General features: G+C 61.1%; 1 protein-coding gene and 1 long non-coding RNA gene across 3 annotated transcripts in view; one reads left to right on the plus strand and one right to left on the minus strand.

Moving 5' to 3' along the window:
• The first annotated feature begins 754 nt into the window (after nt 1–754).
• The window catches only part of ITPR3 (inositol 1,4,5-trisphosphate receptor type 3), a 38,286-nt gene continuing 12,139 nt past the window's right edge, over nt 755–26,901 (plus strand). Inside the window, exons 1-35 of the mRNA XM_066204150.1 lie at nt 755–1,059; nt 7,004–7,074; nt 10,253–10,374; nt 12,963–13,049; nt 13,144–13,302; nt 13,421–13,519; nt 13,709–13,792; nt 14,841–14,987; nt 15,073–15,168; nt 16,164–16,214; nt 16,653–16,795; nt 16,925–17,024; nt 17,293–17,453; nt 18,105–18,246; nt 18,453–18,614; nt 18,700–18,872; nt 18,965–19,084; nt 19,459–19,641; nt 19,726–19,977; nt 20,202–20,346; nt 20,494–20,641; nt 20,956–21,152; nt 21,274–21,403; nt 21,658–21,715; nt 21,889–22,054; nt 22,196–22,360; nt 22,535–22,603; nt 22,945–23,070; nt 23,199–23,321; nt 23,484–23,684; nt 24,345–24,596; nt 24,685–24,810; nt 25,075–25,200; nt 25,301–25,421; nt 26,452–26,636. Of these exons, the coding sequence (XP_066060247.1) occupies nt 971–1,059; nt 7,004–7,074; nt 10,253–10,374; nt 12,963–13,049; nt 13,144–13,302; nt 13,421–13,519; nt 13,709–13,792; nt 14,841–14,987; nt 15,073–15,168; nt 16,164–16,214; nt 16,653–16,795; nt 16,925–17,024; nt 17,293–17,453; nt 18,105–18,246; nt 18,453–18,614; nt 18,700–18,872; nt 18,965–19,084; nt 19,459–19,641; nt 19,726–19,977; nt 20,202–20,346; nt 20,494–20,641; nt 20,956–21,152; nt 21,274–21,403; nt 21,658–21,715; nt 21,889–22,054; nt 22,196–22,360; nt 22,535–22,603; nt 22,945–23,070; nt 23,199–23,321; nt 23,484–23,684; nt 24,345–24,596; nt 24,685–24,810; nt 25,075–25,200; nt 25,301–25,421; nt 26,452–26,636 (4,779 nt within the window). The 5' untranslated portion in view covers nt 755–970. The remainder of the gene's footprint in view (nt 1,060–7,003; nt 7,075–10,252; nt 10,375–12,962; nt 13,050–13,143; nt 13,303–13,420; nt 13,520–13,708; nt 13,793–14,840; nt 14,988–15,072; nt 15,169–16,163; nt 16,215–16,652; nt 16,796–16,924; nt 17,025–17,292; nt 17,454–18,104; nt 18,247–18,452; nt 18,615–18,699; nt 18,873–18,964; nt 19,085–19,458; nt 19,642–19,725; nt 19,978–20,201; nt 20,347–20,493; nt 20,642–20,955; nt 21,153–21,273; nt 21,404–21,657; nt 21,716–21,888; nt 22,055–22,195; nt 22,361–22,534; nt 22,604–22,944; nt 23,071–23,198; nt 23,322–23,483; nt 23,685–24,344; nt 24,597–24,684; nt 24,811–25,074; nt 25,201–25,300; nt 25,422–26,451; nt 26,637–26,901) is intronic.
• On the minus strand, nt 6,595–9,092 carry LOC136301237 (uncharacterized). 2 transcript variants are annotated; one of them, XR_010723818.1, is made up of 3 exons: nt 9,069–9,092; nt 7,192–7,470; nt 6,595–7,046 (listed from the first exon to the last, which is right to left on the minus strand). It is a non-coding gene; the product is annotated as an uncharacterized lncRNA (long non-coding RNA). The 2 variants fall into 2 exon arrangements; XR_010723821.1 differs by lacking the exon at nt 9,069–9,092 and adding an exon at nt 8,347–8,542.

Here is a 26,901-nt window from a genome sequence, read left to right on the forward strand (position 1 = left end):
CGGCCACCTGGGCTTGGGGAAGCCGCAAGGGCTCGCCTGGGGCAGAAAAATCCACCGAGAGCCGCCTCGGCCTCACCTGGGGCGGTGCGGGATCCTGGGATGCGCCGGGACGGGGACAGGGACGGGGACCTGCGGCTCCCGGGGGTCACCTGAGGAGGGGACAGCAGCCAAGGGGGCGGCACGGGAGGGGCCGTGCGGGTCGGGGAAGGAGCTGCGGAGCTGCGGCAGTGACCGCTGGCTTTTGCCGGCGGCTGCGGGCGGTGGGTGGGGGGCTTCCCGCGACCCCCCGAGCGTTCCAAGCTGGGGAGCCGCGGGCAGGACCCCCGGGCTGGGGGCTCTGGGGGCTCCGGGCTGGGCTGCAGCGGCCCGAGGGGCGGCTGGGGGGGCTCCGTGCCGGAGCTCGGGGGTCGCGGAGCCCATTGGGGGTCGCGGAGCCGGCGTTGCCCGCGGGCACCGGGGCTCGCAGCCCCCGCACCCCCGGCCCCCCCCCGACGGGAGGCGGGTGCGGGGGTGGGGCCTCCCGCCGCCCCCCCCGTCCCGGGCGGCCCCGGGTCCCCTCCCCGCACGCTGCTGCCGGCGGGACTTCCTGATCCCGCTGCATTGGCCGCAGGTAGCGCAGCTGTGCGGGACGGGGCACGGACACACGGACAGAGCCCATGCGGACCTTTAGCTGAGCTTCATCCCCCGCCCCCTCCTCCTCCTCCTCCTCCTCCTCGTCGTCTTCCTCCTCCCTCCCTGCCCCGGCTCCCTTCCTGCCCGGCACATGTAAAACTTGTGCGTGGGGCTCCGCTCCCGTCCCGCTCCCGGTGCTGCTGGCGGCAGGAGCCGGGCTGGGATCGTCCCCTCGGCGGAGCAGAGACCCCTCCGCCCCCCCGGAGCAGGGACCCCCCGGTTGCGCTCGCCCATGCTGGATTTCGGCCCGGGAAGGTGACTGCAGGAGGAAGCGGCGCCGCGCCGGGTCACAGTAACCATGAATGAGATGTCGAGTTTCCTGCACATCGGGGACATCGTCTCCCTGTACGCCGAGGGCTCCGTCAATGGCTTCATCAGCACCTTGGGGTGAGCGAGGGGCTCCCGGGGCCGCCCGGCGGTGATCCCGGGATGGACGGGACGGGACGGGGCTGCGGAGCCGGAGCGCGGTGGGAACGGGAGCCGGGGAGCTCCGGGCGCTGCAGCGGGGACGGGGAGAGGCACCAGACAGGGGGACAGGGTGTCCCCGGGCTCGTCCCCGGGCTCGCCCCCGGCTCCGGCTGCTGTCAGGGGCAGGATGTGACCCTGGAGGGACCCTCAGCCCTCCCTCCCCTGGCCAGAAGCTGCGTCCCCCCGTTTAGGGGCTGGGGGGATGAAATGGGTTTGAGCAGCGGGAGGGGTCGGTGGGGTGAGAGGTGACACTGAGGGTGACAGCTCGGGCAGGCGGGGCCCCTCCTGGGCACGGGGTCACTCTGTGCTCCCAGCCCTGTCCAGCGTGGCTGGAGGCTGCCAGGGGGACAGGCGGTGGTGGCCGTGTCCCCCTCAGTGTCCCACACGCCCGGTGGTCAGCGGGAATCGCTGCAGGGTCACCAAGCCGGGCTGCCAGGGGCTGGGGACAGGGCAGTGCCATCTCCGGGCTGAGCCACCTCCAGGCCGGGGCATCTCTGCCCGACCTGGGGACAGGAGTGGAGACCTTGGGGACCTGTCCCGTATCACCCCTGTGTCCGTGCAAGCCAAGGGTGCAGCTGGAGCAGCCCCTGGGCACAGCGATCCTCTCTGCATCCACCGGCCTGCTCCCACCAGGAATTCCTGCCCGGTGGCACGGGGACAAGGCGGGGGACAGGGAGGGCTCCCACTGGGCCGCCCTGGGGCACGGGTGGGCTTTTCCTTAACCTAACTCAAGACCCCAAAGCGCGCCCCGGGGGGGTGGGGGGGATGTGGGGCCGTGCCAGCGCTCCTGCCCCGCGCTGCTGCGTGTAGGAGAGGCTGAGCTCAGGCAGGAATGCTGACTTGGATGGGATTCCTGGGGCAGGAGCTGCCCGGCTCTATAATCTGCGCTGAATGCACTTGCTCCCACATGCCTGTGCCGGAGCCGAGCCGCGCATACCTGCGCCCACACGCGTTCCCTCAGCCTCCACCGGGCACGTGTGACCTCTGGGCTGCTGCCCACCGGGGCTCCCTCCACCTGGCCGCCCAGAAACGGGGTGCACCGGGGCGCACGAGTGCCCGGAACCCCCGTGTGTGCAGCCACAGCGGTGAGCAGCAGGCCCTGCCCGTCTGTGCCAGCCCTTCCTGCATCCCCAGGGGTGGTTTTGGAGAGGTCTCCTTGGAGCTGTCCCCAGGCAGGGGATGCTGAGCGCTCCTCCAGCCTCTTGGAAATGGGCTCTGCAGGGACCCAGCACCGATTGTTGTCCCCTGAACACGTCCCAGTGGCTCAGTTAGAAATGTGTGGGTTTTTCAGAGCTCCGAGCCCTTTGCAGCCCCGGCCCTCACATCCCCCTTTGTGCAGGTGTTTTTTCCAGACTCCCTCAGAAGCACCTGAAAAGCAGGGCTCGCTTGGGGAGCCTCTTCTCCCCTGCCCAGCACATCCTCTGCTCGCAGCCCCGCTTTCCTAGCCTCCTGCTTCCTGCAGGTTCTCTCCCCACTCCCTCCTAAAATTGTTTTCCCTGGTGTCCTGAGACCTGGGAGACCCAACCACACCTTAAATCACTCCTGCGATAAGGGACCAGGTGACTCACCGAGAGTGCTCCTCCTGCCACAGGGACCTTACTGAGCTCATTTGCAAGGCAAACAGCTCTGCCAGCCCACGCGGGCGCCCTGCGGAAGCGTTCCTGACATCCTTCCTTGTGCAGGAGCTGCCTCTGGGATCGCCAGCGGGATCCTCTCTTTATGGGGCGACACGGAGTGTCCCCAGGTGTTGATCACCGTTTAGGGTGGCTGCTGTGACATCGCTGTGGAGCAGCCCCGGGGGTCTCCGGGCTGTGGGGCCGAGGTGGGGGGAGCCCTGCAGCCCCACCTGAGGCTCCTCTGCTCCCCGAATCTCTCTGAGGGGGCCCCCGGGCACGAGGCCTCCCTTTCACCCCTTCTCTCCGCAGTGGGCGTTTGCTCGTGAGCAGGAAAAACATCCCGGGTCGGGCGTGGAGCTCGGTGGGAACGCCGAGCCAAGATCCCCAAACTGAAATGTTCCAGCCAGCCCAAAGCAGTGCCCTGGGAAGGGAGAACCGGGCTCAGGGCTGCTCACGGCGGCCTGGGAGTGACCCTGGGCGGGCGGGGGCACGGGATGGGCACACCGGAGTGGCCACAAGTGGTCATGGGGACACGGGAGGTTGCCCAGGAGGATTTTGTGCTGGCCCATCCCTGCCAGGCTCCCAGAACCCCTCAGGGGCTCCGAACGGGCCCTGGCAGAGGGAAGGGTGGGTGACAAACCCCGCTGGGTGCCGGGCGGCTGTTTCAGGTGAAATAACACCTGTACCTGCGGTTGCAGGTGGATTTCGGGGTGGAGCAGCTCGGGGAGATGCAGTTGGTTAAAGCGTAACTGCAGCTCCGCCGTGTCAGGATGAACCCGGCCCTGCCGAGGAGGAGGAGGAGTCCGAGCCCTCCTGGCACCGGGACGACACCAAAAAGCTGCATTTTTGTGGCTGCCCCGCTCACTTCACCCTCCCCTCCCTGGGGCAGCGCCCACCCTGTGGGTGCCAGAGGGGCTGACCTGGCCAACAACGGGCTCTCATCACCCTCCTCTTCCTCCTCCTCCTCCGGGATTTCTGGGCTTTGTATTGGGGCTCTCCCGGCTCTGTTGGTGTTTCCCTTCTCCCAGAGCCCCCCGGCGTGCCCGAGCTCCCCTTGGCACCGTCTGTTCCACATCTGGGGAAGGTTTCTGCCCAGCCCAGCGGGCTCCAGCTGGGGCCGTCCCCGGGGAGGGCTCGGCAGGGTCCGACTGCCCCGGGCTTTGCAGCTCTGGCCGAGCTCCTTCTCCCCTGACCTCGGGGAAGGCTCTGCCTCGCTCGAGGCCGAACGCGCTGGCCCCGGCCCAGGGAATCACTTTGTGCTCGGGGTTTGGAAGCGCCAGGAAGCCCCGATGGAAGCGCGGCGAGGACGCCGGGGCGAACCAAGAGCCGGCCAGATGCTCGCCCGCGCCTCGGGCGGCTCAGCAGGGCCGGATCCCTCCCCTCCTGCTCCCGGGAGGGGGGAAATTTGGGATGGCAAAATGACATTCCATGGGCGCGTCCCGCCTCCTGCCTGGCTCGGGATCCTCCTCCCGGTGCTCGGACACCGTTTTCCCATTGAAAGGTGCCCTCGGCACATCCCCGCTGCTCTTTGGGGAGCTTCCCTGGCCCATCCCACCGCGGGAATGCCGGTTCTTAGCGGGAGCGTGTCCCGGCCCCTGCAGCCTCCCAGGTGGCTCATGTCCACTCTGGCTGAATCCTTTTTTTTTCTTTTCTTTTTTTTAATTTTCAGCAATATTTTAACACAGGAATGTTCGCCCAGAGCATCAGTTTAATAAAAAGAACACTTGGCGTTCCTGCCGAGCGCGTAATCCTGGGATTAAAGATGCTGAAAGTGCCTTGAAATCGTTAAGTAATTAAGACTTGCAGGCTGGCAGGTCATTGTCTCTAATCCTGCCCGGTGGAGCGGGGATGGCGGGCACGGGGCAGCGCTGCAGCAGGGCCGAGCGGAGGGAGAGCCTCCCGTGCTGTTTTCTTCAGCGCTGAAAATAAACCCGGCAGGTCAGGCACTTCCTCAGAGACCTCTGAGAGTGGAGGATTTGGAGGTTTAAGGTGCCTGGATGAATCGAGCCTTTCTGCCTGCGTGGGCACTGATGGGAGCTGGGGATGTGCTGAGGGTCAGGGCTGCACTCCCTGAGCCCCACCCGCGGGTTGGTGCCCTCAGCCTCGGTGGTTTTTGCTCCCAGGCACACCCCCAGGGCTTGTTCTGCCCTGTCCCCCACCAGAATGACAGAACAGAAACCAAAACTGCCCCCGAGTGACACCAGGCCTGGGCTGGGGCTTTGCATGTCCCCTGTGGTGCTGCGGCCGCTCTGGTTTTCCCCCCTTCCCTCTCCCTGCTCTCACAAGGCTCCGTGCCCTGCAGGGATCTGGGAAGGTCCCTGGCTCCTTCCCTGCTGTCACAACCCATGGAAAAGGTGTTGGGCATCTGGGAATGTCCCTGGCTACTTCCCTGCTGTCGTGACCTATGGAAAAGTGTTTGGACAGCCCCAACCCCCTTGTGCCGCTGCCCAAAACCGTTTTGCTGGCGTTTGCAAAGCCAGGGCCGCATCTCCTGGGTCTGGGGTTTCTTCCAACCCCTTCCAGGTCTTTGCTAATTGCTTCGAAGCTTCTGCTGCCACCAGGCAGATTGCTTTTCTCTCTTTCTGTGAAATGTGAGGCTGCTCTCCCCGGCCCCGGGGAGCCGTGAGGAGCACGGCGCTGTCGGAGCCCGGGGCCAGCCCACGCCTCCTCACCAAGGACACGGCAGCACCGGGGTCCCGGGGTCCCCATCCATCAGCACCGAGGCCAAATTCCTCCCTGCCGAGCGAAAGGAATCCTCCCCCCGTGCAGAGAGCGGCCGGCCTGGGGGAAGGAGGCTGGATCCGCCGCTGCGATGGATCTGCCCACTTTTTGCAGAGCACCGCGTCCATCCCCGGCGGTTTTCGGGTCGTTTGGTTGGTTGGGGACACCGAGAGTCCCTTTGGGGGTGGCGGGGGCAGCGCAGGCTCCGCTTTGCCTGCCCCGCTGTCCCAGGATGGATTCTCCTCCGGGAGAGCACTGCAGGAGCACTCTCTAATCCTCCCGCACGCTCCGCAGGTGGGGACACGCTTCCCTCCGGCTCTCCCGGGCGGGAGCGGAGTTTCTCCTGCCGCTCCGGCTCCCCGGGGCTGGGGAAAGCGGGCGAGCGGGTACAGCCTGTCCTGCTGGAGCACCCAGTTCCCTGGAGAGCCTCGCACGGAGCTCCCGGCACAGGGAGCCCCTCGGGCCGTGCTCGCCCCTCTGTGCTCTGGGCAGATCCCCCTGCCGGCCTCTGCTTTGCTGTTCTCTGTAACGCTGAAAAGCGACGTCCCATCCATCCCCAGATCAGCCCCCAGCAGCCAAGGCCAAGCCCCAGGGATTTTGCTCAACGCTGGGAAAACAGAGGTGGGCAGGGAGGAGACATGGAGCCTTGATCTGATGGGCAGAGGCTGCGGCTCTGATCAGATAATAATTAATTAGCGGGTTTGGGGGGGGCCTGCCACCCCCACCCACAGCACCTGCACCCTCTGTGTCCCGGTGGGAAGAGTTCCCAGCCAGGGAAGGAGAACTGGTGAATGGAAGCTGAACTCCTCCCGGTTTTGCTGGATTAAGGGTGCAATAACAGAGCTCCGAGTGCCGGGGGCAGCTGGGCAGGGCACGGCCCCCTCTGGCACAGGTCACCGAGCAAAGGGCCCGGAGTGACTGCCACAAACCTTCCCTGCTGTACCAGCCCTGTGTGCCCGAGGCAGCAGCATGGAAAACACCCAGGGAAGCAGTGGGAACCAGGGAAGTGGGAACTCCTGAAAAATATTTATGGGTGGGAAACAGGAAGTGCAGCTTTGGGTTTGTCACTCCGGGCCGGGTGATGGTGGCACAAGCACTGTGCACACTCAGCCCCGTTGTCACCCTGCTTTGCTGACCCTACTCCTGATCCTGCTCCTGACCCTGTCCCTGACCCAGCTTTCTGTCCCCCTCATATTGACAATTGATGGAGAGATGGGAAGACCGATTCAGTGATCAGAACTCAATTTTACTCAGGTTTTCCAAAAGGTTATGTACCATTTCAGGAAGGTTAATAATTTCTACTGCAATAATTAGGTTAAAAAGACCACACAAACAACTCATGCATTTTACGACATCCTTCTCATAGGGGGTTGATTGAATCTCTCCTCTTCCCGTAAACAGGTTTAATCCCATCTTCTTGTAATCTCAGAGCTCTGTTTGTTCACGCCGTGGCATCCTGGTTATCAAACTAGCTACACTAATTAAATCTGTCTTCCTCTCTGTCTTGTGTATTCCCACACCCTCAGGCTGGTGGACGATCGGTGCGTGGTGGAGCCGGCGGCCGGGGACCTGGACAACCCCCCCAAAAAATTCCGAGGTGAGGCTGGGGCAGCTCCATCGCTCCATGAGGGACATTGGGGTCAATCCTGGTGGCCTGGGCATCCACAGCAGGGACGGGGCAGGGGGGCACGGCTCTGCCCTGCGCTGCACCCACCTGGGAGGTGCTGGTGTGTCCCGTGTGCTCAGGGTGCTCCACGCGCGTTATCCTCATCCTGAGGGGATTTGAGTGCCTGGATCACACAGGCAGGGAGGAGAGTGTCTCTGTTGGACTCCAAATATTTCAGAAGGCAAAGAGCATCAAAAAAGAAGGCTTTGTTTTCTAATTCTTACTGCCTTTTATAAGGTGTTCCCATACCGACTTAACATGACTGGCGAGTAGTCACTAATTGGTCATTAATCCCATTGGTTAACGAAAGAACCAGCGAAACAGCACCTGGAGAAAGATTGTTTTGAGAAGAAACTTTCTTGAAAATTTTTTCCTTGAGGAAAATGTTAGCAGCTGCTAGCAGACTAAAATCTCTCAGACCCAGAAATGTCAGGCCCACAGTAGAGAGCTGGGAAATCTCCCCAAAGCCGTGACTGTGGTGTTGGGTTTGGGGTTGGTTCAGGGCAGCTGCTCCTTTCCTCCCCTCTGTTGTCATTTTATGTCTTCTTTTAAATGAGACTTTTTAAATACCGGTTCCCCACTCTGCCTCGTGCCTCCACCTTTTTCTCAGGGTGGCTTTAACAGCACCCATCCCCCTGGCCACCCTCCTTTTCCCCCACACCCCAAAAATATCTCAAGACATCCATTTTCCCACCCTCTCAGGATCTCACCAAGCATCGACCTGGGAATGGCTGCCATTAATTTATTCACGAGCCTAATTAACAACCCATCCAGCACCTCCAGCATCCCCCCAGCCCCTCGCAGCTCCATTCCCAGCCTTTTCCACCTGGGGCTGGATGCTCGGCAGCCCGGGCCATGTGCCTGCCTCGAATCTCTTTTCCAGGCTCAGGTTTTTTTGGGCTCAGCTCTGCTCCCTATCAGGATATCCAGCTGTTTGTTTTAATGGCCGGAAAGGTAGAGCTCTCCGTGCTCGATAGCCATCGCCTGCAGCGAGGTGGAAACAACGGGCTGGGGCCGTTCCCTGCGGCCCCGGCCAGAGGCTGCGGGGGATTTTCATGCGCTGTCGCCGTCCCCACATCCTGTGGCCGGACCCTGCCCTATCCTGAGCCGCACACGGGTCGTGCCGGGGCTTCCCGCTGGGAAAACAGGACCCTCCTGGCCGAGGTCAGCTCGGAAAGGCTCTTTGGAAATGCCAGAACCCACCTGGGAGCTGCTCCTGGCCCGGCTCTGCCGCCCGCAGCTCCTCCAAGAGCCGTCCGACACCTCTCAGTTATTTGCTTTTGGGTTTGTTTTTTTTTTTTTTCGGTTTCTCCTCCCGCCGAGGCTCTTCCCAACCCAGCTCAGGCACGTCAGGAAAAGCTCCCACCCTCCCAGGCAAGGGGGCAGCGGGACCCTCAGCTGTGCCACTGCTGTCCCCAGTTCCCCGAAGGAGTCACCTGGAGACTTTGCCCCCCAGACATCTCTGGGTGGGAAATTTTCCCCCAAAAGCCACTCTGGGTGGGGAATTCTGCCCCCCCAAGCCACTCTGGGTGGGGAATTCTGTCCCCCCAGACCTCTCTGGACAGGATATTTTGCTCCCAAAGCCTCTCTGGGTAGGAAATTTTGCCCCCAAAGCCCCTCTGGGTCCTGGCAGGTGAGCCCCACATCACCCTCCGGGCTGTTCACTCAGGGCAGTGCTGGTGCAGGAGCTTCCTTCACCTGCCCTGTTTTCCACCCCAATCCACCTCTCAGGAATCTGGCGGTGCTTTGGCCCCGGTGCCAAAACCTCCGGCTCCCAACACAAGCCGTGCTGGAGATTTCCTGCACGGAACCCCCGCCGTGCCTCAGTTTCCCTCCTCGCAAACCCGGGGTCAGGGCGCGCTCGGAGCCAGGCTTGGGATTCCATTTCGGAGTCGCTGTGCTGAGTTTTGTTTTTGTTTTTTTACCTCCCCCTGGTTTCTCCTTCCCACCAGCGCCTTTTGCAGCAATTCCCACTAATTAGCAATTTAATGGGGACCGCTGCGGGTGCTCGGGGCGGGGGCTCCGCTGCCCCGGCCCCGCGGGCTGCTCGGGCTGCTCGGCACGGGATGTGCCATTGGCAAACAGGTAAAACGAAACGTGAAACCTGGCGCTGCCCCAGCGGCCCCGGCCGCTGAGAACCGCGCTCGGCGCTGCCCCAGCGGCACTCCCAGGTAAATAAATACGCCTCGGGCCCGCGGCCAGCCAGGGAAGGGACGTTTTTATTTTCTTTTTAATTATTATTATTTTTTTGAATATTTTTTTTTCTTTTTTTTTGTGCCTGAACTTTCTGGGCTTCTATTTCAGGCATAATTAGGGCGATTCAGGCTGCCGAGAGCCCTTTGCTGCCCTCGCCCCGCTCAGCTCCCAGCCCAGGAAAGGGGGTTGGGAGATGTGAGGGCCTCGTTGTCTCCCAGACATCTGCTCTCCTGCCTCGCTTCCCGAAGCCTGGCCGGGGATGTGTCTGCACTTCCCGCCCACCAGCCTGGGGGAAAACAGGGGAATGGGGGCAAGCTGCAGCACAGGGAGGGTTTGGAGGAGCTGGGATGCGTCTTGTGCATCTTTTAGGATCTTGAAATAGAGCTGCTGATGTGGAGGTTGCGGGAACTGGTGATGCGGGTCACGGAGGGAGGGATGGATGGATGGATGGATGGATGGATGGATGGATGCATGGAAGTGTGTGTCCCCATGGGAGGGCCACCACAGGCCCCTCCTGCAGCCTCGGGGTGTCCCGTGGGTGACAAGGGACGTGGAGGCTGATCCTGTCCCAGATCCCTCCCGCCGGCATCCTCTCCTCCTCTGGTGCAGCTGGGCTCCATCAGAGCTCCTTCTCCCCCCTGAAGCTTTCCTTCCCGAACAGCACAGCCATTTCCGATGGGAACACTCCTGGCCACGAGTCCAAGGAGTGCAGTAATTCCTGGACTCGTTATTTATCCTGATTTGCAGCCGGCCCAGCAGCCAGCACACGCTGACGTGACCTCTGGCCGTGTCTCCCTCATGGATGGGGGGACCATCCCAGGAGTGTCCCTGCCCCTTGGTGACACTGGCCCTGCTTGGGGACGCCCTGGAGGCTGCTGCAGCCTCAGCAGGCTCCGTTGTGCTCTGTCCCCAGATTGCCTCTTCAAGGTGTGTCCCATGAACCGCTACTCTGCCCAGAAGCAGTACTGGAAGGCCAAGCAGACCAAGCAGGACAAGGACAAGATCGCAGATGTGGTGCTGCTGCAGAAGCTCCAGGTGAGCAGGAGCCAGGGACTCTGAGCTGGCAGCGCCCACGAACCGGGTGGGCGATGGCTCCAGACCTCTGGTGGTGTGATTTGGGGTGAGAAGGGATTTCCAGCTGTGTTTTCCCCCTTGTCCCCTGCCCGGCCATTGTTGTGTCACCCTCCTGGTGCTTCTTGTGCAAAGGTGCTGTGGAAGAGGAGCTCTGTGAGCACAGCCCTGCACCCTGGGGTGTCCCAGGGCACTCCTCAGCACCCTAGGGCACCCCAGGATACTCCTCAGCACCCCAGGGCACTCCAGGACAGCCCTCAGTACCCCAGGGCACCCCAGGACACTCCAGGACACCTTTGAGCATTTCAGGACACTCCAGGGCACTCCTCAGCACCCTAGGACACTCCTCAGCACTCCAGGACACCCCAGGACAGCCCTCAGCACTCCAGGATACCCCTCAGGACACCCTTCAGTATTTCAGGACACCCCAGGGCACCCCAGAGCACCTTTCAGCACCCCGGGACACCCCTGCAGGAGGGAGCCTGGCTTCCAGGACGTGCTCCAAGGGGCTGGGGAAGGGAAAGGCTCCCGTTGGCTTCCCCGAGCTTTGGCCAGGGCCCACATCAAACATTGCACAACGGCCTGAGGCAGCTGGCGAGGCCCCGCCGATGATTCATAAAACCAGAGCTGGGGAGAGATTTCACTAAATCATCTCGTCGGGCCTGGAGCCCGGCCCTGGCCCCACCGTCCCCAGCTCTGCCTCGGGCAGGGGGGGCTGGGCAGGGCCAGGACAGCGTGTCCTGCTCTGGAGGTGCCAGGACGGGGTCGGTGGCTGCTGCCACGGCCAGCCCCGTGCGCTCCCTGGCACACGGAATCCCATTTTCCTGCTCCCCTTAGCCGGGGTTGGAACGTCCCAGCTGTCCTGGCCACGAGCTGTCCAGCCCAGCAGAGGCTCATTTCTGAGCCTGATTGATTGCACCTTGGTTAGGGCTGATCTTAAAGAGCTTCTGCCCTTTCCCCGCTCCTCTCTGCCGCTCCCCGTGTCTTTGTGGCCGCGTGGGGGGCTCAGCCCAGCCCTGCCAAGCTCTGCAGGCTCCGGGCTCCTGCCTGCCCCTCAGCAGGGAGGCTGAGAACATCTGCCAGCCCACAGAGATGATTCCCTGGGGCAGGAGCAGCCAGGTCTGCAGTGGAGAAGCCCCACCTGTGATGCCCGTGGTTGCCTTCCCCAGCTCATGCCCCTCGCTGCTGTGTCTCAGTGGGTTTAAGCTCTGTGTTTTCCTGGCCCAAAGCAGCTCAGACAGGCTGTGGGGGCTTTCCAGCCCCTCTGCTGATGTCCCCCAGTCCTCCTGGGGGCATCCCTGACACTCCTGGGCTTGGGGACAGTCCCCAGCCCATCTGAGGGACAGCGTGGGAACATCAGCTCCGGGAACTCACGTGCCTGGGGCAGCCACAGCTCCCGGTGCCAGCCCCAGTGGCTGCTGGCGAGGGAGGTGCTCAGATCTGCAGGGAGATTTCGTGCTGCTGGATCTCCCATCAGGGCCCCGTTGCTCCACGGGGTTGTTGTTCAACTCCCCGAGCAGCGTCACTGTGGGATTTCTTGGCAGAGGGTTTGTCCTGATGGCAGCAGCCACCACTGCAGGGGTGAGGGGGCTCCAGGTGGCACCCAGAACTCTGTGGGGATGGAAGGGTGACTCCAGGTGGCACCCAGAGCTCTGTGGGGATGGAAGGGTGACTCCAGGTGGCACCCAGAACTCTGTGGGGACAGGGACCAGGCACATTCAGAGCCCTCACCTGCTTGGGCACTCAGGACCTGCTGCCCCATCCTCCCTCCCAGTGCCAAGCCATGATTCCAGACGTTTCCCAGTTCCTCTGCCCTCGGGTGAAAGGGCTGAGAGCAGGATGGGAAGGGGCAGAGGCTCTCCCAGCTCCATCCCTCGCTGTTTCCTGTCACAATTTTGGGGCAGCGCTGGGCTGGAGCTGCCCGGGCTGTGCCCAGCCTGGCGCTGTGGGCGCTCCTCTGCCATTCCCACATTTGCTGTGGGAGCAAGTCCCTGCCTGGCTCCACGTGTGTCAGCACCCCATCGCTGCTCCAGCTGCCAGAGCTGGCGCATGGAAAATCTCTGTGGTTTTTGGAGAGGGGCTGCTGAGCCTTCACTCCTGGGGACCCATCCTGCTGCAGCAGGTCCAGGCCTGCTCCATCTCTGGGCATGGTGCCTTTGGCTCCTTGGTTTTGGTGGTGCCAAGAGCCCCCAGTCCCCACAGCCCTGTTTTGGGGTGTTTTACCCCCATCCCCAGCCTGGGCCCAGCATCCTCATTCAGTGTCACCCCAAAACCTGCTGTCCTGGGGGAGTTTTGGTGCCCTTTTGTCCCTGTCCTAACTTGTAAAGTCCTCGATTTAAAGCCCTCCTGGACTCCCTAGGGCTGGTCAGGGCCACACCGTGTCCCTGGGCTGAGCTCTTGGGTGCTCCCTGCTGTGGCTCTGGGAGACAGAGGGACACTGACCCTGATCCCAGCCCAGAGCCAAGGCTGTGAGTGAGTGACCGTGCTGGGATTTGCTCCCGGGGAGGGAGAAGGGTGCTGCCCCACACTCAACTCTTCTCCCTTGGGAGCAGCACGCGGCCCAGATGGAGCAGAAGCAGAACGAGACGGAGAACAAGAAGGTGCACGGGGACGTGGTGAAGTACGGGAGCGTCATCCAGGTACGGATCCAGCACATCTGGGGAGGGGCTGCTGGTGTCTGGGGGGAGCTTTGGGGGCTGCACTTCCCATCTCTCCCACCCTTGGCCCCTCCAGCTGCTGCACATGAAGAGCAACAAGTACCTGACGGTGAACAAGCGGCTGCCGGCGCTGCTGGAGAAGAACGCCATGCGGGTCACCCTGGATGCCACCGGCAACGAGGGCTCCTGGCTCTTCATCCAGCCCTTCTGGAAGCTCAGGAGCAACGGGGACAACGTGAGCAGAGGGCCCAGCAGTCCCTGAAGGGGTGTGCAAAGAGCTCCGTGCCCGGGCTGGGCTCCTCACTGGGCACCCGGTCTCATCCTCGCTCCCCTTCTCCCATTCTGCTCCCCAGGTAGTCGTGGGAGACAAAGTCATCCTGAACCCCGTCAACGCCGGGCAGCCGCTGCACGCCAGCAACTACGAGCTGGCTGACAACGCTGGCTGCAAGGAAGTATGGAAGGGCCTGGGGGGTTTCCTTCCTTCCCCTCCCTTTCCCCCCCACTTTTTCCCTCCTTTTCCCTTCTTTTTTTCCCTTTTTTTCCCCCTTCTTTTTTTCCCCCCCTTCTTTTTTTTTTTTCCCCTTCTTTTTCCTTCTTTTTCCTTTGTCCTGGGGTCGTGACCGCTCTCCCTTGCTCTGCAGGTGAACTCGGTCAATTGTAACACCAGCTGGAAAATCAACCTGTTCATGCAGTTCTGCGACCACATGGAGGAAGTGCTGAAGGGGGTAAGGAAGGAGCTCGGGGGGGGACAGGACGTGTGAGCGGCCGCCTGGCTCTGTGACACAGGCAGAGAAGAGGTCCTGCCCTGGGGGCAGTAATTCCAGGGAGAAATCATCACCCGGAGAGCAGCACAGTGAGGCAGAGTGGGATATTTTAGGATCTGCTGGCAGCAGGGAGCTGAGGGCACAAATTACCGAGCTCAGGGTGTTAAATGACTTTTAGGGACAACCCCAGGCCCACGCAGTGCCAGCAGTGGCTTCTTGTGCGGGGACAATTCAGCTGCCCAGCCCTGCTGTTGCCTGGGAAAGGAACTTTCCCTGCTGAGCTATTGTTCAGGGCCAAGGTCCTCCAGGAAGCAGCTGGATGTGGATTGTTGGGATCTTACAGACCTTCATCCCCCAGGTGCTGTGCTTATCCCAGCTTCCCACATCCTCCTTCCCGGGGTGTTAATGCCTTTAACATGTCGGAGAGCAGAGCCTCTGCCCGCTCCAGGGGCGGAAAGGGATGGATTCGCATCCATTTATCCCCTTGGGGTGGAAGCAGAGGGGTCACTGCGTGGATAATGGGAGTGGTGGCAGTGCAGGGTGCCTGTGCCCCGTCCCCTGGGCTCAGAGGAGCATTTGTGCTGCCTAGGGCAGGTTTTGGCATTTGTGCTGCCTGGGGCAGGTTTTGGCAGAGCTCAGGGAGGTTGGATGGGCAGAGGTGACAGTGCCCTGTGGTCCCCAGGGTCCCACAGTCCTGCCATGCAGCTGGGAGCTGTGTCCAGGAGGAATCCCGTCCCCTTTTCAGCATGAGGGGTCACAAGAGGAGATGCACTGCAGGAGAGCCATGGAGAGAAACTTTTCCACCTACTGAGTGGTTAAACATGGGAACAGGCTCGCCAGGGCAGTCACCATCCCTGGAATGTTCGAAAATGAGCAGACAGACACTTCAGGATATGGTTTAGCGGGCATGGTGGTGAAAGATTGCACTTAATGACCCTGGAGCTCTTTTCCAACCTGGAAGACTCCAGGATCCTTTGACCCTGACCCTCACCCCTGCGTCCTGGTGCAGGGGGACGTGGTGAGGCTGTTCCACGCCGAGCAGGAGAAGTTCCTCACCTGTGACGAGTACAAGGGCAAGCTGCACGTCTTCCTCCGCACCACCCTGCGCCAGTCGGCCACCTCGGCCACCAGCTCCAACGCCCTGTGGGAGGTGGAGGTGAGCAGGGAGGGCAGGGAGGGGCTGTTTGGAGACCTCCCAGCCCCTCCTGCGCTGTGGCTGAGCTCTCCCCTGCCTCTCCCAGGTGGTTCACCACGACCCGTGCCGAGGGGGGGCCGGCCACTGGAACGGCTTGTACCGCTTCAAGCACCTCGCCACGGGCAACTACCTGGCAGCGGAGGTAAGGGCGGGGCAGAGGGGTGCAGGAACCTGCCCGGGGGCTGTGGCACCCCTGGCAAAGGCTGTGCCCACCTCGGGCAGGGAGTGATGCCCAGCGTCTCCTCTGGCCCCCTCCAGTTTGCTCCCTGCGACTCCTCCTTGCTCCCAGGAGATGTTGGCACCTGACCGCCGTCATCACTTTACTGGTTTCGGACCAAACTTTTCCCCCTGAAATCCCCCAGTTGAAGGGGTTTTCTTGCTCACATGGCTGGGTTTGGCTCCTTTTCTGCCCCAGGGGGATGGGAGGGGGTGGCTGGGGCGTTTCTGTGCTCACCCCATGCCAAGGGAGCCACTGGCACGGCCCGGTGCGTTGGAAGTGGGACGTGACTCATCCTGGCAGAGGGTGGGGGCAAAATCTGGGTCTGGAAGCACCATCTGCCAGGTTTTTCTGCTCCCATTTAAGGCCAGCTCAAGGCCTCCTGAAGGAGTTGCTGCCCTTGGATAATGGGGTGTGTTTGGCACTGCCGGGACCGAGGGCTGTGCTCTGCTGCCAGCGCAGCAGGGACATCCTGGGGACGTGCTCCAGCTGGAGAAGACACCCGAGGGCAGCCCCCAGGGCCCTTCCAGCACTGCAGGGTGGAAAACAGCAAACTCTGGGGCTCTGAAATGGGTGCTTTAAGCCCAAAGACACTCTGTTAACACCTGAAGAGGAAAGAAGATCTCAGGCTGAGCCCATCCTGGGCTGGTGCTGCTCACTGGGAGCTCAGCATGGAGCCTCCAGGCAGTTCTGGCTGCCACACGGGGCCCAGGTCTGCTCCCCTGGGCTCCCCCATCCTGCTCCCAGGGCTGGGACACCATGCACTGGGCACAGGTCACATCCTCCAGCCCCACCTGGGCAGGTTTCCTCTCCGTGCTGTGTTCAGGGAAGGCAGGGATAGGGACCACACACCACCCCCGGGGGTTTGGAGGGACTGACCGACTGACAGCTGCCTTTCATCTCCCTCTTTAACTTTTCAGGAAAACCCAAGTTATAAAGGAGACGTGGCTGAGCCCAAAGCAGCGCCCACGGTGAGCAGAACCGCTGCTGCCGCTGCCCCAACCACGCCAGCTCTCAGCCAGGGCCCGAAGGCAGGGAAATGCCCCAAAACAGCCCTCCGAGGGGACTGCAGCCCAGTTTGTCCCACAGCATCCCACTCAGAGCAGTGTCCCTGTGTCCCACCTGTGAGAGGACCCTGCCAAAACCTCTCAGAGGTGTCCCAGTGCATGTTGGCTCTCCAGGCCACGGGGAAATGCCTGATAAATGAGAGAGTTGGACGTTCAGGGGGGGTTTTCTGTGCTGTTGGTGAGGTTTGCACAGGGGGGGCCTCGTAGCTCAGGTGCATCCACGCCGCTTGTGCTCCGCTCGTGTGAGGTTCAGCCCTGGCAGAGCTTCTGCTGCATCCCCCCGATGCTGAGGGTGCAGGAGACCCCCGAGCCGGGCTCAGAGACCCCCTCCCCACCGTGCAGGGGGGCAGCAGCCGCGCCAGCCGCAGGAACACCGGGGAGAAGATCAAGTACCGGCTGGTGGCCGTGCCCCACGGCAACGACATCGCCTCCCTCTTCGAGCTGGACCCCACCACGCTGCAGAAAACGGATTCCTTCGTCCCACGGTAGGGCAGGAAGAGGAGGGGGGGATGAGTGCTGGGGGAAGGGCAGGGCTGGCGTGTCCCTGGGGTGGGGACATCACTCGCCGGGACGCTCTGAGGGGATCACTCAGCAGGACGTTGTGCTGTTGGCAGGAACTCCTACGTGAGGCTGCGCCACCTCTGCACCAACACCTGGATTCAGAGCACCAACGTGCCCATCGACATCGATGAGGAGAGGCCCATCCGCCTCATGGTACAGCCCTGCTCCCTCCTCTCTCCCAGGGTTTATTCCCTCTTAGGGTGCTCCTTCCCTCCCAGCACCCGGGGGCTGAAACACCCTGGATGATCCAAAGGGGTGCGTGGACACCAGCCTGGAGGCCACCCCAGTCACCCAGAGCCCACCCCAGCCCTTCTGATGGGGACAAGCTGTGTCACTGATGTCAGCAGGGGTGGTGGCACCTGGTGGGGACATGCCTGGCATGGCCCTGTCTGTGTGACGCTGCTTCTCCGTTGCTTCCCAGCTGGGCACGTGCCCCACCAAAGAGGACAAAGAAGCTTTTGCCATCGTCTCCGTGCCTGTGTCCGAAATCCGGGACCTGGACTTTGCCAACGACGCCAGCTCCATGCTGGCCAACGTGGTGGAGAAGATGAACGAGGGTTTCCTCAGCCAGAACGACCGGAGGTAAAAGACCCCTGGGGATGTGCTGGGTTCCTCCGTGGGCTCCCCAGCAGGATGAGGCCCCTGCCTGGTGCTGGTGCCAGTGCTGCCCTTGCTTCCCTGCCCACAGCCCCAATCCACGCCTGCTTCTCCCAGGAGCCTGGCGAGGAAACCAGATAACGGCACAGCCCCGCTCCGGCCCCTCCTAGAAAAATATCCTAGAAAAATATCCTAGAAAAATATCCTAGGAAAATATCCGAGGGGCTGGGAGATGGCCCCACGATAGGGGCAGCCGCCTTAGTCACTGTATTATTTTTAGGTGGGTGGGTTCTTGGTGCTTCCTGAGCAGACACAGATCCCTGTGGGACAGAGCGAGCGGCTGCCGCCCTGCCAGCCTGGCCCACGGGGGTGACCATGGGGGCAGAGGCGTTAAATGCAGAATGCCTGGTGTAAGCCACAAGCAAAGCCCCCCAGACACTCGCCCTGGCACGTACAGGAACCACAGGGGCTGCAGATCCACCATTGACCTCCATCAGGGAGTGCAGGATCAGCCAGCAGCTCCCCTGGCAGGTTTCTGAGGCTCTTTGGCCCCCAATACCCACCAGCCTCACTGCAGGGACCGGAGTCTGGGCAGGTGAGCAGCTCCCAGCCCACTCACCCCGTGTCCCTTCGCAGGTTCGTGATCCAGCTGCTGGAGGACTTGGTGTTCTTTGTCAGTGATGTCCCCAACAATGGCCAGAACGTGCTGGACATCGTGGTGACCAAGCCCAACCGGGAGCGGCAGAAGCTGATGCGGGAGCAGAACATCCTGAAGCAGGTGGGTGGCCCTGGGGCCCTGCATCCCAGCAAGGCTGGGACATGTCCTGTGGGGATGTCCTTTCCTGCTCAGGGCCACTCTGGGGGCCAGAGGGATGGAAAACCCCACGGAGGAGGGTCTGGCCTCCAGCTCGTGCCGTGGTGTCCAGCCATGCACAGGGGGCTGGTGTGGAGCAGGACACAGCCCTGATCTCTTCTTTTGGGCAGATCTTTGGGATCCTGAAGGCCCCTTTCAAGGACAAGGGCGGGGAAGGGCCCCTAGTGAGGCTGGAAGAGCTGTCGGACCAGAAGAACGCTCCCTACCAATACATGTTCCGCCTGTGCTACCGCGTGCTCCGGCATTCCCAGGAGGATTACCGCAAGAACCAGGTGCTGGCGAGGGTGACCCCCCTCCCCGTGGAGCCTTGTGGGGGACAGGGGGACATCACTCACAGCCCTCCCGTGCCCGCTGCAGGAGCACATTGCCAAGCAGTTTGGGATGATGCAGTCGCAGATCGGCTACGACATCCTGGCCGAGGACACCATCACGGCGCTGCTGCACAACAACCGCAAGCTGCTGGAGAAGCACATCACCAAGACCGAGGTGGAGACCTTCGTCAGCCTGGTGCGCAAGAACCGCGAGCCACGGTGCGTGCGGGGTCCCCGCGGGCTGGGAGGGGAAAGGGGAGCCACGGGGAGCCCCTCCCTCTCACGGCAGAGCCGCCTCTCCCCCCCGACAGGTTCCTGGATTATCTCTCGGATCTCTGCGTGTCCAACCACATCGCCATCCCCGTCACGCAGGAGCTGATCTGCAAGTGCGTGCTGGACTCGAAGAACAGCGACATCCTCATCAAGACCGAGTGAGTGGCTGAGGGAGGGGGTTTGCACCTCAGGGGTCTGTCGTGGGTTGGATGTCAGGCGCCCACCAAAGCCGCTCGCTCTGCAGCTGGAGAGAGGAGAGAAAAGTTATCGAAGGGATCGTGGGTTGGGATAAGAACCAGGAGAAATCGCTCATCAAATGCTATCACAGGCAAAACAGGCTCAGGGATATAATTTAAGTTTATTCTTGACTAAATCAGAGCAGGATTATGAGAAGTTAAACCTTTAGAAACGCCTTGTCCCTACAAGGAACCCACTACGGGGTGGGCCTGGTCCCACTGACGCTCCGTCACCCCTTGAGGTGCAGCCCCTCCATCCAGGGGAGCATGTCCAGATTTCCCCTTTCCTGTCCCAGGCTGAGGCCAGTGAAGGAGATGTCCCAGACCCACGAGTACCTGAGCATCGAGTACTCGGAGGAGGAGGTCTGGCTCACCTGGACGGACAAGAACAACGACCACCACGAGAAAAGCATCCGGCAGCTGGCACAGGAGGCCCGGGCTGGCAATGCCCACGACGAGAACGTCCTCAGCTACTACAGGTGACGCTCCTGTGGCACCTCCCCTCCAGGTGAGGCTGTGAGGGTTGCACGGCCTCACTGCCTCTCCCCCTCACCCCCGGGCAGGTACCAGCTGAAGCTCTTTGCCCGCATGTGCCTGGACCGCCAGTACCTGGCCATCAAGGAGATCTCCCAGCAGCTGGGGGTGGACCTGATCTTCCTGTGCATGGCAGATGAGATGCTGCCCTTCGACCTGCGCGCCTCCTTCTGCCACCTCATGCTGCACGTGCACGTGGACAGGGACCCCCAGGAGCTGGTGATGCCCGTGAAGTTTGCACGGCTCTGGACAGAGATCCCCACAGCCATCACCATCAAAGAGTGAGACACGCCGGGGCTCAGGGTGGCTTTGAGGGACAGGGGGTGGCAGGGGAGCGTTTGTGGAGTGACCTGGGTAGGTCTGAGCCCTCAGAAGGAAGTGTGCTCCATCTGTCACAGCATCACTGCTGGTCGTGGTGGCTCAGGAGCCACCTGGACAGTGCTCCTGCCATCTGGGTGTGAGGACACCCGCTGTCCCCAGCTCACCCCAGTGTGTCCCCCTGCAGCTACGACTCCAACCTCAACGTCTCACGCGACGACAAGAAGAACAAGTTTGCCAGCACCATGGAGTTCGTGGAGGACTATCTTAACAACGTGGTCAGCGAGGCCGTGCCCTTCGCCAACGAGGAGAAGAACAAGCTCACCTTCGAGGTGCGGGCGCTGCCGTGTCACCGGCACCTTGCAGGGTGTGACACAGCCTGGCTGCTGCTGCCGCTGCAGCGTCCCTGTCCCCCACCATGGATTCTCCTACTCAGCCCCCACCATGGCGAGGTCTGGAGCTGCCTTGTCCTTCCCCAGGTCGTCAGCCTGGCCCACAACCTCATCTACTTCGGCTTCTACAGCTTCAGCGAGCTGCTGCGCCTGACACGGACCCTGCTGGGCATCATCGACTGCGTCCAGAACCCCCAGCTGATGATGCAGGCAGTCTACAATGATGAGGTGGCAGGTGAGACCCTGCTCGTGGCCAGGGAGGTGTTTTCTGTAGTCTGCCCAGTGTTTTCCATGGTCTGCCCAGTGTTTTCCATGGTCTGCCCAGTGCTTTCCCGTTTTGGTGGCAAGAAAACCAGACACTGGCTCGCTGATGTGGCTGGGTGTGATGTAGCACATGGGGTGGTGAGCCCGTGCCCGTGCCAAAATAAATATTCGGTTCCTTCTGTTCGTTCTCTGATTAAGTCTAGAGCATTTTCCAGTCCAAGTGGGTCCTTCCTTGGTCCTCTGCCGCCTCCCTCTCCACCCACACTAACTGTGGTGCCTCTGCAGGGAAGAATGTGCGGAGGTCGATCCAGGGCGTGGGGCAGATGATGTCCACCATGGTGCTGAGCAGGAAACAGTCCATCTTCAGCACCCCCAGCCTCAGCACTGGCTCTGCCCCGGAGCAAGTGGACAGAGGGAGGAGCATTGAGAACGAGAACATCGTGGTGATGGAGACCAAGCTGAAGATCCTGGAGATCTTGCAGGTGGGAGCCAATGGGGTGGCGGGACCTGTGGGGTGGGGGTGTGTGATGGGATTTTCTCTAGCAGGGGCACAGTTGAAGTGAACTCAGTCACTTCTGGTTTCCCCTTCCCTGCTGCTTCCAGTTCATCCTGAACGTGCGGCTGGACTACAGGATCTCCTACCTGCTCTCTGTCTTCAAGAAGGAGTTTGTGGAGGTTTACCCCATGCAGGACAGCGCAGCCGACGGGACAGCTCCAGCCTTTGACTCCACAAGTAACTCTCCCCCTTTGCTCCTGGCACTCCCCCAGCTCAGCAAACCCCAGGGGCTGGGAGGACACGGGTGGCAGAGGTGATATCTCCAGCAGAGGTGACATCTCCAGCAGCTGCTGCTGGCAGGGGGCAGGGAGGGAGGGAGTTTGTGTTTTGGTGGGAACAGGATCAGGGAGCTGGGTTGGTTCCTGTGGGTTCCTGCCAAGACCCGAGGGCTGGCAGTGTCCACCCTTGTCACTCCTTTCCTCTCCCTGCAGCCGCAGCCATGAACCTGGACCGGATCGGGGAACACGCCGAGGCCATGTTCGGTGTGGGGTGAGTCCCTGTCCCCCATAGCTCCCCTGGCCACAGGGCCCTTCCCCTTCTGCCCATCCCACCCCGGCTGGGAGCTGCGGGTGATGAGGAGGATGAGGCTCTAAAGGCTCTAAAGCTGTCCCCATCAACCCCTGAGCTCCGTGTTAACGCCCAGTGCCTCCGCCCCACTGCAGGAAGTCGAGCAGCATGTTGGAGGTGGATGACGAGGGAGGGAGGATGTTCCTGCGGGTGCTGATCCACCTGACCATGCACGACTACCCCCCGCTCATCTCGGGCTCCCTGCAGCTCCTCTTCAAGCACTTCAGCCAGAGGCAGGAGGTCCTGCACACCTTCAAACAGGTGACGCTGAGGGGACCTGGAGCACCCCGCACCTGGCTGTGGGTGGGGGACATGGAGTGGATCCCGGCCCTTTCCTTGGGAGGGAGATCTGGGAGTGGGATCTGTGCCCCAAACTGGAAACCCCTGGGAATGTCGCTGCAGGTCCAGCTCCTGATCTCAGCGCAGGATGTGGAGAACTACAAGGTGATCAAGTCGGAGCTGGACAAACTGCGCACGATGGTGGAGAAATCGGAGCTCTGGGTGGACAAGAAGGGCAGCACCAAAGGGGACAGCACAGGGGAGGGGAACAAGAAGGAGAAGAAGGAGGTGAGAGCCCCGAGCAAGGCGCTGGCCTCCGGGGTGGGAAAGGAGTGGGAGGCAGGGGGGCAGCTCACCTTAATCCAACACCTGATGCCTCTCGATGGGGAGGCTCCAGGAGGGTCGTGTGGGGTGTGGCTGGAGGGGCACGGTGTGACCCCAGTGCTGTTGTGTCCCCTGCAGCACGGTGCTGATGAGGAGGTCATTGCTCCAGGAGAGAAGAGCAGCGAGAACTACCAGATAGTGAAGGGGGTGAGTGAGACCAAACCTGGGTGTGCCGGCAGGAGGGAACAGGGTGAGATCCTGGGGGGATTTCCAAGTTCTCCTGTGCTTCAGTAGAAACAAGTCCAAGCCTGGCTTGTTCCTGCCAGCTCAGCACAGGGAAAAGCTGTCACATCCTTGCACTGGGGGGACTGGGTTGGTGACAGCACGAGGGCTCTGCACGGCACCGCAGGGAGGATCCCTGAGGGCAAAGCAGGGAACACCCGGGATTATGGAGGGAACATCTGGAATGCAAAGCAACCCCGGTGCTGGTGACCATGCCGGGTGGCTCCAGGCTCAGCCCTTGCCCTCCGTGGTCCCTCTGTCCCCAGATCCTGGAGCGGCTCAACAAGATGTGCGGGGTGGGGGAGCAGGTGCGCAAGAAGCAGCAGCGCCTGCTGAAGAACATGGACGCCCACAAAGTGATGCTGGACCTGCTGCAGATCCCCTATGAGAAGGTGGGCGGACAGAAACCAGCTGGTCTTGGGCGCCCAGGGCTAAGGGGGCACACAGGGACCCCCTGAGTGGCCTCCTGCCACTCCCATCCCTCTCAGCTCCAAGTGTTTCTCCTCTGTCCCCTCCTCAGGGGGATGCCAAGATGATGGAGATCCTCAAGTTCACCCACCAGTTCCTGCAGAAGTTTTGTGCTGGCAACCAGGAGAACCAGGCCCTGCTGCACAAACACCTCAACCTGTTCCTGACCCCAGGGGTAAGGAGACGACACGGGGGGGCAGCAGCACAGGGAGGGAATTCAGCGCCACTCCTGGGGCTGAGAACAAGGGATGGAAAATCCAGGAGGAGACACCAGGCAGGGGAGGAGGTGGGGACAGTTCCTACAGCCCTGTGACCTCACTCTGCCCCTTGTCCCCAGCTGCTGGAGGCGGAGACGATGCAGCACATCTTCCTCAACAACTACCAGCTGTGCTCGGAGATCAATGAGACGGTGCCGCAGCACTTCATCCACTGCGTGGCCACCCACGGCCGCCACGTCCAGTACCTCGACTTCCTGCACACCATCATCAAGGCCGAGGGCAAGTACGTCAAGAAGTGCCAGGACATGATCATGACTGAGGTGAGGACCTCTCCTGCAGGGCACGATTTGGGGGGGAAGCAGGACAAGGCTCTTGGAACCTGCACCGTTGGCTTCTTCCTTGAGAAGAGCCTTCCAGCCATGCTGGATCCTCCCTGGAACCAGCCAGCCCCAGTGGCCATCCTGAGTGGCCATCAACCATCTCCAGGGGCCCAATGCAAGGCCCAAGAGCCAGTTTGGGAGCTCCACAATTTCTGATTGCACTGCAGATGCCTGGTTTTCCCTGTAAACACAAATCCCTGTCCCCTGGCCACTGCTGCTCATCCCGTGCCACCAGAGGACACGAAAAGAACCACACTCACCCGTCAGGATGTGAGATGAGAAAGAAGGAAGTTTATTTTTGGGTTCAGGGTTTAAATAGGGTTTGGACTTTGACCAGCGATTGGGGGGCAAGGTTAACACCTCTCCAACCCCACTGGTCAAACCAGAAGTCCACCACAGAGAGGAATGTAAAAACAATCCACTTTGTTTATGTTACAATGCGAGAGAACTCTCCAGTCCAAGAATGAAAACATCAGAAGGCTGAAAAATCAGGGGGACAATCCCCCACTGCAGAGGGGACACTATTGGCCTTGGAGGTTTCTGACCTTCCTTTTTCAGAGTGGTGACCACTGAGCACTGAGCACTGACCCTTCCCTGCAGCTCACCAACGCAGGGGACGATGTGGTGGTTTTCTACAACGACAAGGCTTCGCTGGCCACCCTGCTGGAGATGATGACGGCAGCCAGGGACGGGGTGGAGGAGAACAGCCCCCTGATGTACCACATCTCCCTGGTGGACCTGCTGGCTGCCTGCGCCGAGGGCAAGAACGTCTACACCGAGATCAAGTGCACGTCCCTGCTGCCCCTGGAGGACGTGGTGCGGGTGGTGACACATGAAGACTGCATCACGGAGGTACAGGGTGGCAGCCAGGAGGACACCAGGGGCTCTGCACTGATTGTCCCCTGACGAGGTCCCTGCCCCTTTCCCCCGTCCCTGGCAGGTGAAGATGGCCTACGTGAACTTTGTCAACCACTGCTATGTGGACACGGAGGTGGAGATGAAGGAGATCTACACCAGCAACCACATCTGGACGCTCTTCGAGAACTTCACCCTGGACATGGCCCAGGTGTGTGGGTAGGGACACAACGGGGGTGGCTTGGATGGGGACAGCGTGGCGTTACCAAGGCTCCTTTGAAGCCTTCTGCAGGGCATGGATGCACATGTGGGACCTCATGTAGCTGCCACACTTGGGGCTGGGGAGTGGTCAGGGCTCTCTGTGACCACAGGAGCTGTGTCACCGGCCACGTCCCTCAGCTCAGTGTGGTCCCAGCAGCCTCTGGGCAGACACAAGCTCTCCCCAGTGCCATCAGCGTCCTCCCTGTCCTCACAGATGTGCAAGAAGCGGGAGAAGCGCCTGCCAGACGCCACGCTGGAGAAGTACGTGCTGACAGTGGTGCTGGACACCATCAACGCCTTCTTCAGCTCGCCCTTCTCGGAGAACAGCACCTCGCTGCAGGTGACAGGGGCTGGGCAGGGTGGCAGGGGCAGGACAGCGGCTCAGCCAGCCCCTCAAAACACGGTTTGGATGCGTGTGCTGACGCTCCTGCCTCCCCCAGACCCACCAGACCATCGTGGTGCAGCTCCTCCAGTCCACCACGAGGCTGCTGGAGTGTCCGTGGCTGCAGCAGCAGCACAAGAGCTCAGTGGAGTCCTGCATCCGCACGCTGGCCATGGTTGGTAAGGAGCCACTGCCGTGCCCAGGGGACAGGGCTACCCCAGGCTGTGTCTGCCCAGCAGCGAGCAGGACACCCTGTCCCTCCTGCAGGGGTGGCAGGACACCACGGTGAGGGGCTGCCAGCTGGGGATGGAGACATGCAGCTCCGGGATGTGTCATTGTAGGACACGAAAGAAAGATGAGAGACTGCAAATATTTCAGAAGGCAAAGAGCGTGGAAAAAAGGCTTTATTGTCTAATTCTTACTACCTTTTATAAGGTGTTTCAATACAGACTTGACATGGTTGGTCAATAGGAGCAACACCTCTCTAATCCCATTGGTTAAACCAGAGAAACAGCAAAACACCACCGGGAGAAAGATTGTTTTGAGAAAGGAGAGTTGTTTGCCAAGATTGTTTTGAGAAGAAGCTTCCTTGAGAAATTTTTCCTTGAGAAAAAGTTAGCAGGTGCTAGCAGGCTAAAATCTCTCCGACCCAAAAATATCAGGCCCAGAGGGATGTGCTTTTTTTTTGAGCTTCATCTCAGCACGCCCAAGATAATGTGGGGATAACCACAGGCTGGGCTTGGCTGGGAGCTCCCTGGTGTGTCCCTGCCCGGACACAAAGCCAACATTGACAGTGGTTTTCCCTGGCCAGGACTTTGCCCTCCGTGTGCAGCTGCCTGACTCAGGCTGAGGGCTGTTAGCACTGAGTCACCGTGGAAAGGATTGCTGGTGGCTGGGCTCTGGGTGGGGATTTCCCTTTGGAATTCCAGGCAGGGTGCTTGCAGCCTCCTGACGCCGCCGGGCTTTCCCAACCAAAAACTAGGGCTGGGGCCTTTTCCCACCCAGCGTGGGGCTGTGGGTGTTGGGATGTGTGGGAACACTCCAGCCCACGCTGGCCTGGAGGAGTTTACTCGTGTATTTACCCCAAATCTGCTGCAATTGAGGTGAACACTGGTGTGAAACTGAACACTGAGGTGAAAGGGTGCCCAGACAGGGTGGTGTGCCCCGGCTGGGCGGTGGCTGTCCCAACCCCATCCCCGTGTCCCTCAGCCAAGAGCCGCTCCATCGCTCTGCCCATGGACCTGGACGCCCACGTGAGCTCCCTGCTCAACAGCAGCTCCACCAGCACGGTGCAGAGGAACACCTCCAGCTACAAGGCGGCCACACGCAGCTTCCCCCGCGTCTCCGCCACCCCAAACCAGTGGGACTACAAGAACATCATCGAGAAGCTGCAGGTACAGGGCGGTGCAGTAAAGCATCCCCCACGTGCCCGAGTGGGCATCTTTGTATGAGGAAAGAGTTTTCAGCTTACCTTAAAGAGATAAGGAAGGCAAACTAGAAAGTTCTGCGCCTTTCTCGTTGTAATTGGCTCAGTGCTAAGAGAGGAGCGCCTCTTGGACCTTGTGGCTGTTCTTCAAATCCTGTACCTTTCCCTCTCGAGCAAGCCAAATTGTCCCTCCTAAAACATGAAGTATTTAGGAAGGAGCACAAAGGAACTAA

The sequence above is a fragment of the Chamaea fasciata genome, unplaced genomic scaffold, assembly GCF_029207755.1.
Source record: "Chamaea fasciata isolate MVZ Bird 193981 ecotype frontalis unplaced genomic scaffold, bChaFas1.0.hap1 SCAF_25, whole genome shotgun sequence".
NCBI lineage: Eukaryota > Metazoa > Chordata > Aves > Passeriformes > Sylviidae > Chamaea > Chamaea fasciata.